The sequence below is a fragment of the Osmerus eperlanus genome, chromosome 6 (assembly GCF_963692335.1).
Source record: "Osmerus eperlanus chromosome 6, fOsmEpe2.1, whole genome shotgun sequence".
NCBI lineage: Eukaryota > Metazoa > Chordata > Actinopteri > Osmeriformes > Osmeridae > Osmerus > Osmerus eperlanus.
Genome location: NC_085023.1, coordinates 20,494,372 through 20,503,805, shown reverse-complemented (window position 1 = coordinate 20,503,805; position 9,434 = coordinate 20,494,372). Strand labels below are relative to the sequence as shown.

The 9,434-nt window shown below is 44.5% G+C and overlaps 1 protein-coding gene across 1 annotated transcript; it reads right to left on the bottom strand.

The window, feature by feature from the left end:
• Positions 1-358: 358 nt before the first annotated feature.
• Positions 359-6,700, bottom strand: ogfrl1 (opioid growth factor receptor-like 1). The gene is made up of 8 exons (XM_062464319.1): positions 5,901-6,700; positions 5,192-5,272; positions 4,930-5,008; positions 4,065-4,143; positions 3,381-3,447; positions 2,837-2,982; positions 863-2,560; positions 359-595 (listed from the first exon to the last, which is right to left on the bottom strand). Exons 1-7 carry the CDS (start codon positions 6,081-6,083, stop codon positions 2,068-2,070), a joined length of 1,128 nt encoding a protein of 375 aa, XP_062320303.1. The 5' UTR covers positions 6,084-6,700; the 3' UTR covers positions 359-595; positions 863-2,067.
• Positions 6,701-9,434: the final 2,734 nt, after the last annotated feature.

Genomic DNA, 9,434 nt, shown 5'->3' with positions numbered 1-9,434 from the left:
TGTGTGTGTGTGTGTGTGCGCTTTCACAAGGTGTGATCACCACTCACTGGATATCACTGACAAGGTGTATGACAGTTCCCCTGTGTTTGTGTACACCTTTACTCACACACAAACACACACATTCAACCGATTCTCGTAAATATTGCTCAGTGTTTAAGCCTAGATTTATAGAATATTCTATAGAAATGTAGATTAATGTTTGTTGATAGTTCAACAGTAAATAGTTACCCTCTCACTTCATGTAAAATGTATCCTAATAGATTCCATATTGTTACTACAAACATCTCTTATACAAATACAGACCTGTATATTTTAAGAAAGAGATTCAGTAACCAAAAGTTTTCTTTACTTCTTTTTTAATCAGCCGTTTTTGAATACAGTGGAAGCTTCATACAAACCATGAACAGTTGTACAGTTTACAAATCGTACAGAAGTGAACATATGGACACGTCCAAATCGAAAGACGTTCAACACACGTTTAAGACAGCAGGTATCTCTACAGAGACCCACAGCATTCAGGCCTGACTCGAGTGTACTGGCATTTACTGCACTTGAGATTGTGTAGTTGGTGAGAGAGACTCAGACAAATAGAGAGCTGGAAAAAAAGAGGGGAAAGAGAGAGTGAAACTAACACAGAGAGAGAGACAGCTGTATCGAAAGAAGAGGGGAGAGAGATACAGATACAGAGAGACACAGATAGAAAGGGAGAGAGAGATACAGAGAGAGAAAGAGCGACAGCAGGAATGAAAGAAGAGGGGAGAGAGAGACAGATACAGAGAGAGAGACACAGATAGAAAGGGAGAGATACAGAGAGACAGATACAGATAGAAAGGGAGAGAGAGATACAGAGAGAGAGAGCGACAGCAGGAATGAAAGAAGAGGGGAAAGAGAGATGTATTTTCCAGAGTGAGAGCATGTCCCCGTATATAGACGTGTGTGCGTGTCTGTACAGTAACACATACAGTACCTGTGAAAAGAACATACATACATACAAATTCTACAATTTCATATCTTCTCTACTTAATAGAAAACATACAATTTTACTGTATAGGCCTTTTCATGTAATATGCATTTTGGATTCAAGTAATGATGCTACAAACTACACCCATATTCTGGAGCACTCAGAACTGAAATGCTACTCGAGCCAAAAGGAATTCTGGGATAATTTGTTGTTCAAGGTACTGGGTATCAACTGCAGTACAAAACCACTACAAAGTTGTTGAAGACACATATTTCAAACTGCAAATAAGTAACAAATAGAAAAATAGGCACTTAATAAACACTACACACACATGCACACACCGTCCATACACACACACACACATGTAAACACACAAATACATCCTACCATCCATTTCATCATACACTTCACAACATACCTAAAAAACTCTTTACAATTATTTCAGAATTGCCTGACTAGTAGTGCGAGTTAAAAACTATATGCGAATTGGCAGCCAATCCCCTCAATTACAAGGTTCAACAGCCAATAGGAAGATCAGTCCAGGAAGCAACCAGGAAGTCATTTTCATGAAGCTCTTCAAACCCTAACCTCTGATACAGGGTTAGATATCATCTCCCCTCTCCCAGGCCTCTCTAAACCTGGATAACAGCCACTATCCAGCATCTCACTCAGGAAGACAAGGATTGTCAGAGGTGCAAGATTCCACCCAGAAACTATCTTACACACGCACCTGTGTCTCACTCCAATCATCCAATCACATCACTTGTTTCTATCATAAAACCAGTGTTGTGTTGCTCTACGGCCCTACCTAAGGCACCCAGCCTGGTCAGAGGAGACTGTATGATCATAGCTGAGTGCACGCTATCTATATATATAAAAAGAGGAATAATATAGGAGTGAACAGGGAGTAATCACAGATTAGAATACAGTTTCAGATTGTGCCTGCTACTAAACACAGATTTTAGTCCATAAAGGCAAATAAAAGACAGTATATAGGATAATATTGCTACAGTGAATACCCCACTCTCACCCCTACTCTCCCATCCCCCACTTCTCAACATATCTCTCTCCTACCACAGACTAAATCATTTAAAGCCCTTCATGTTCTACAGTGGTACAGTCTCAACGTACTCCCCTCCCCTTTCTGGGCCCCTCCCCCTCTCAGTAGACCCCTCCCTGGAGGTTCTGGCCCCGCCTATTCCTCCCGCCCCGCTCTCCACCGAGTCCTGCCTCCCCATTTGCCTGCGTCCTCGTGGGAGAGGATTATGCTCCCTCCCCTTCCTCTCCTTCTCCGGGGTGGGCTCTGCCCTGGCCCCGCCCCCTCCCCCAGCCCCTGGCCTCCTGAGCGGGGGACCCCAGAGGAAGGCATGGGCGGGGCGGTAGTGCTGGCGCGCGTAGCGCAGCAGGCGACGGCGGTCGGCGGGGAGGCGGACGGTGTAAACGTAGTACTCCAGGGCGCTGTGTTGCATGCTGGGTAAAGTGGCGTGGCACAGCGACTCCTCCAGCAGGAGGCGCACCAGAGGACGCTTGAAGGACTCGAAGCCCAGCTCACCCAGGGACTTGAGGATGCGCGTGATGCGGAGGTAGTTGTGCTGGGATCTGGAGGGGGAGGAGAGGGGGAGGAGGGGAGGAGAGGGGGAGGAGGGGGGGAGTAAAAAAAAAAAAAGATACAGAAGAGAGAGCTGCCCTGTAAAGACACTTGGATGGAGGGATTGAACAGATCGAGTGGAAGGTGTTGATGAAGACAGGTGTGTGTGTGTGTACGTGTGTGTCTGTGTGTACGTACGTGTGTATGTGTGTGTACCTGTGTGTACGTGTGTATGTGTGTGTATGTGTGTGTACGTGTGTGTACGTGTGTACGTGTGTGCCACTCACTCATTGAGGTGCTGGAAGCGTTCCTTCCAGTTGGAAGCTCTGGCTACGTTCCCGCTCTTATCCAGCATCTTGATCCCATAGAAGTCCAGCATGAGGGAGTAAGCCTGGAGGAACCTGCGCTTGGCCTCGCGGGTGTTCTGGAACTCCTGTCCACGTACGGCATAACACAGATCACAACTCCACGTATGAAAATGAGCTATAGACCAGAAGACAGTGCAGAAGCTAAGGTGTGGTAACTGGTGCTGTCATTCATGTTGTAGAGTGTGTGACTACAGATCCAAAGGTTGCAGGTTCAAATCCCCCTGTGTGTTGCTTTGGAGGAAAATGTCTACTGTATGAACACATTTCCACATTAGTATTTCACATTTTCCCAACCACATTTACATTTTGTAGTATTAAAACGTGTGTACTCTTATCTTTTGATATTGTGTGACGATGTGAGCATTGTGACTTTTTTTGCTGCACTCATTTCCTCTCTGGGGACAAAATAAAGTTGTATTTACTCATTTCTATTTCCTTATTAAGTTTGTTTTCCAGTCCTCACCTTCATCTCCTCCTGCGTCAGCTCCTGAGCGTAGAAGTTGAGCCCTTGTTCTCTTAACGGGAACAGCCTGGAAAACATCCACATGTCAAGGTGACTGTGTGAATTTCAGCAAGATTGACATATTCTATTAAAAATGTTTGTTGTCTAGCCCCCGTCCCTTCTCTCCTCTCTCTCTATCCCCCCCTCTCTCTTTCTCACCCCCCCCCTCACTCTCTCGTCATTTTACTCTTCCCTTGTCTCTTATTAGCCCACAACAGAAGGTGCTAGTCACCAGTCACACGCTCAGTTCTGTTTAGACTGCTACTAATTGATATTATGCTAATGCACATCAAGTCTGTCAGGAAGAAGGGGGGGGGGGGTGAGAAAGTGAGAAAGGGAGGAGGGGGAGAGAAGAAAGGGCAGGGATTGAGTGAGAAAGCAGAGCTAAAACTGAGGTAATGAGCTAGAAGAGCAGGTGAGTTTGGCTGTGACTGTGAATTCCTGTTTGAGATTGTTGTTATCTCCATGGTTACTCGTGACCAGGAGGGCAAAACACGCTGACGACACTAAACCTCCCGACTGTGACACAGCAAGACCGTCCTTGATGAGGAAAGGACAGCATAGACTCACACAGTATATAGATATAAATAGACACAGGTGAAATACAAACATGTAAAGGTAAACACACACAAACACACATCTCACCACTGTATATAGGTGTGATTGTGCTCCAGTTTCTCATAATCTCCCCTCCAGGTGTTCAGGATCTCCTCTATGTAGATACCTGGAGACACAGCAGGGGGGGGGGGTCTGCCTTAGCCACACAGCATGAACACACACACACACACAATGTGTGTACCAGCCTACATCAACATCAGTCACCAGCCTGTCTGCACTGGGTTTACGAACAGCACATTTCACAGAGTTAATCTAGCACCACTAGTGATGATTGGACTCGTTGAGCGTTTAAATGTGGGCCTCCTCTCACGAGATGGACCTGTTTACACACTCCTGTTGTTAAATGAACTCTTACGTTTCTAGGTGATTGAAAGCAGCAGCAGCATTAATGGGAACATCCGGCAGCCAGTGTTCAAACAGCAGATCTGTTCCAACATGACCTTCAGCCTATCAAATCTCTCGAAGCTTGGGGACTGAGTTTCTAGGCTTTGTGTGTGTGTGTGTGTGTGTGTGTGTGTGTGTGTGTGTGTGTGTGTGTGTGTGTGTGTGTGTGTGTGTGTGTGTGTGTGAGAGAGAGTGTGAGTATCTGTGTGTGTGTGTGTGAGAGTGTGAGTATCTGTGTGTGTGTGTGAGAGAGTGTGAGTATCTGTGTGTGTGTGTGAGAGAGAGTGTGAGTATCTGTGTGTGTGTGTGTGAGAGTGTGAGTATCTGTGTGTGTGTGTGAGAGAGTGTGAGTATCTGTGTGTGTGTGTGAGAGAGAGTGTGAGTATCTGTGTGTGTGTGTGTGAGAGTGTGAGTATCTGTGTGTGTGTGTGAGAGAGAGAGTGTGAGTATCTGTGTGTGTGTGTGTGTGTGAGAGAGTGTGAGTATCTGTGTGTGTGTGTGTGCTCACCATCTGGAACCAGAGGAATCTTGTTCAGGTAGAAGCGGAGGTTGCGATAATCATTGGTTTGCCGAAACTCCTTGTAGTTCTACACAGGAAGCAAAGAAGAAGAGTCACAAAAGCAGTGTGTGTGTAGATGTGTGTGTGTGTGTGTGTGTGTGTGTGTGTGTGTGTGTGTGTGTGTGTGTGTGTGTGTGTGTGTGTGTGTGTGTGGGTGTAGATGTGTGTGTGTAGATGTGTGTGCATGTGTATAAAGGTGTAAATGAACTACCGGGTAGCTGTGACGATATTTGTAGAGATCTCTTGCAGCATAAAAGCTTCTCTTCATCTTGATGGCAGGAGATCCTGACAGCTGAGAGAAAACAAGAGAAGAGAGAGGAGAGAAACAGCACGTTAGGGTTCACACACTACAAAGCTCAAAACTATCTATCATGTCTCCATCCCCATGACTCAATCAACACTGCAAATACCCAAAAGATAGTAAACTAGGTTGGCTAGTAACAGAAAATGGGGTCACTTTACTGGGCCACGATGTCGCTCAACCCTGCCCTGAACTGAGAGGTGCAGAAATAGCTTCCTGTCCTTAATTTTATCTGGATGACTCAGTTTAAGTCAAATTCCAAACTAAATTGTGAATACAGCATAGCAAAAAAAAACATTCAGCAAAAACACATCGGCTATGGGAAATGACATTGGGAGCCAAAGGGTAGATGTCACCTTAAAGAAGAAGGCACTCTATGAATATGATTTAATATTAGCTTTGTGAATTCAGCAGTGTGTATATTAGGCTATGTCTGTTTCAGTGCCTCATAACACGTTTACCAGTTATTATTTTCACGTTTTGTTGACACTTCTTATCTAAACAATGCGCATCACCTTTCCTTCCTCTATGTCATTATTTGCTTCCCTGGGCTTTTTGTTAAATTTCTACAACGATAACGCATCTTTTTTATGCTATTTGTGTAGGCTGTGGCAGTAACCTGAGGGGATGTGTCCGTTGGATCGGCGCATCTCCCCGTATCCGTCGGGCTGACGGAATCCGAAATCCCGCTGTAGTTGTCTCCCGGTTGCTCGTCGCTCTCTGAATCCGACCCCCATGTAGAGTCGCATTCCTCCACAGTGCTCGGCTCCTTGTAACGCCAACTGCCCATCAGATTTCCCATTTAACTTTGCAGCACAGAATCGCCACCGTTCTCTGTGTCCTTAGAACCTACATAATTTGGTTCTGTTGTCACGACTCAACGTCTTGCAAGACCCTCTATAAATGGCAGAATGAGGGTATTTCCAGCACTACGCGCTGAACACACCCCCGATGCGTGCGGTAACAGGATAAGAAACGGTCTCACGTGACATAGGGACAGGAGGTTACGGGCATCAGCCCTCTCAGCCCTGGGCCCAATGTCACCAGAAATGCTGGGAAACGACATAAAGCATCCGTTGCATACATTCGAAATGTATTTTGCGGGATTGAGTATCGTTATGGCCATCCCATTGTAGGCTATATGCTAACCAGACTGCAATGTACATTTTCAATCAATAATCCATGTTCAATCTTAAAAAATCAAGGACCAGTTAAAAACAAATGTGACAGCTGAGTTTTCCAGCGTTGGGGAAGGCAGATGATCTTGCCGGTGTGATGTGACTGCAGGGATCAAGGTTATGGAACTGTAAGCCAAGCATGCATAATCAGTGACACGGTCATATATTCACCACTAGAGAGCGGAATAGCCACTTGAAAAAGTTCAATTTCACCAGCCGGTTCCACTGCATATTTTTTCATTTGATTTTTTAATAGACTTTGGAGTCATATATAACGTTGTCAAAGAAGCCGAAGAACTTAAGACTTAGTGAGTATAATTGAATTACATAGATACACACATTAGTAGGCTGCTATTAAGATCAGTGTTCGATATAGGAAAACCTCAAATGTAGACTTAAAATATGTAGGCCTATCACACTGACGCCGACCTTACATAGTGATCACTACAAGGCACGATCAGCTGGCTGTTGGGTTTGAGTAAGCCTTACGAAAAAGAAGATTCCATTATGAGTTTTCAAGATGCTTTCTAATCTACTTGTATTAAGGGCCGTTTAGGAAATAATTCAGACTGTCCTTAAACAAACACATATGAAACACATTCACATAGGAAACGTTCATATTAAAAACAAAACTGTTTTGAAAAAACTAGAAACTTTTTGTGTAGTGTTGTGTGTGGAAAAAAAAGTTTAAAAAATTGGTTTAAAAGGTTAAAAAATATTTTCAAAAAAAGTTTGCATCATTCAAATCAAATCAAATCTAAATGTATTTGTATAGCACTTTTTTACAAGCAAGCATGTCACAGAGGGCTTCACATACGCCCATAGAACTGCCCCTCAACCAACAAAGACAAGGAAAAACTCCTAGAAAAGCTCACTGGAGGAGAAAAAATGGAAGAAACCTTGGGAGGAGCAATTCAGTGAGGGATCCCCTCCTCCAGAGACGGTTGGTGAAAGAGAGGAGCAGAACACAGGCTTAACAGCAGGGAAGTGTCAATGGGTTTTGAAACACCAAAATCCATCGTTCAACTTGGTAGATGTGGGAAGGGACCGTGAAACTCGCTGTTGCCCGTCATGGAGACTGGTTTTCGGTTGGCCACCAGGTCCAGCGTTGGCAGACCGACGACCAGGCAGGTGCTGACAGCTCAAACCCCCAACACCACAGGGGATGTGTGGAGGGGGTCCAGACAGAGGAGAGCAGGGATTGATGAGTACTTGATGAGGACTCTACTGTACTCTGTTTGTATTCTGCTCTAGGCTTTCTTGTTCTCCTCTCCCCTCTCCTCTTCTCTCAAGGGTGAAAATAATTATTTTATGTTTAGTCAAAATAACTTGAGTATTCCCACTGTTCTGACCTCAAAACTATATTTGTATTTGGTACCGACTTCTTGCTGGAGTAAATTCTAATGGCATCAGAATAAAAGGATCGTAAAAATCTCCACTACGCAATTTGCGCAAGCACAAACAACCTTCATGGTTTGGTGCAGGTTTTAGGGAGATTGTCCTGTTTTACAAATATCTACCACTAGAGAGCACCAACTACCTTCTGTAAAGAATTGTAACGTCAGCGAGCCTCCACCAAAGCTCCTTGTTAAGCACGAGAGAAGTTCACGCATGAAATCACACACCCAGTTATAATACAAGCATCCATTGAACGTACTCTTATCTATTATTTCTGTCTTTTCTGAAACCACCCAAAATAAAGAGAGAAAAAAAACTAACGACACGATTAACGCAACATCCTAGGCCTATTTATCACGCACTCTAGAGATGGATTGATATGGGCATTCAGTCACTTCTACTTAGTTTACATAGAAGAAGGTATAGTGGAGTTGAGTAGACAGCGTGTTGGCAGTTAGAGAGGGTGTGTGTAAAAGAGTCAGAGGCAGTAGATAACCAGGTTATTGTCGGAGACTCGGTGACAGCCAGGATGAAGGCTACTGGAAGGGAAGATGACAGGTCATTAGTCAGATAAAAAAGAAAGGATTCGGCTGTATGAGAAAATAACATCCCCCAGTGGAAATAATAGAGGCACAACACACACTTGCTTGAATTTTCAGTCATATTCACTCCTGTTATTTCTCCATCCCTTTCTAAACATATTACAAAAAGCCACACACTGTGCAAATGCACAAGATATAACTCTCTCTCTCTCTCACACACACACACACACACACACACACACACACACACACACACACACACAAACACACACACACACACACCCACAAAGAAACAAAGATTGGTGAGCTGTCAATTCTGCTCAGTGTCCACATCTCAACAGAACTATAGAAAAGAATGAATTCCACACATCAGTCTGATGACACACAGGGAGCATATGGACCTCTCCTGGTGAAAGAGAGAGAGAGAGCAAGAGAAAGAGACAGGTAGGTGAGAGAGATTGATTAGGTGTGTATATTCACACAAGGGGTGTGTATGTGTGTGAGTAGCTGATAAAAGTTGTTATAAATGTTCCCCTGGGCCAAGGTAAGATGGGGGTGCAGGTTGTACATATTTAGCATGAACATGTTAATTACCTCTGCTGCCTCTGGAGAACTTCCCGACACAGAGAAGCACGAGTCTGAGAGAGGAGAGAGAGAGAGAGAGAGAGAGAGAGAGAGAGAGAGAGAGAGAGAGAGAGAGAGAGAGAGAGAGGGATGGGGATGGGGAGAGAGGGGGAAGAGAGAGAGTGGGAGGGAGAGAGGGAGAGAGAGAGAGAGAGATGAGAGAGAGAGAGAGAGAGAGAGAGAGAGAGAGAGAGAGAGAGAGAGAGAGGGAGAGAGAGAGAAGTATGTGTGTGAGGATTTTTGTGCTCATGATAGAGGTAATCAAATATTGAAGAAAAGAGAGAGAGAGAGAGAGAGAGAGAGAGAGAGAGAGAGAGAGAGAGAGGAGAGAGAGAGAGAAAGAAGATAGATGGTGGGGTTGTATATGCTGTATGTGTGGGACATGTGTGTTTGTGACACAGAGAACGAAAG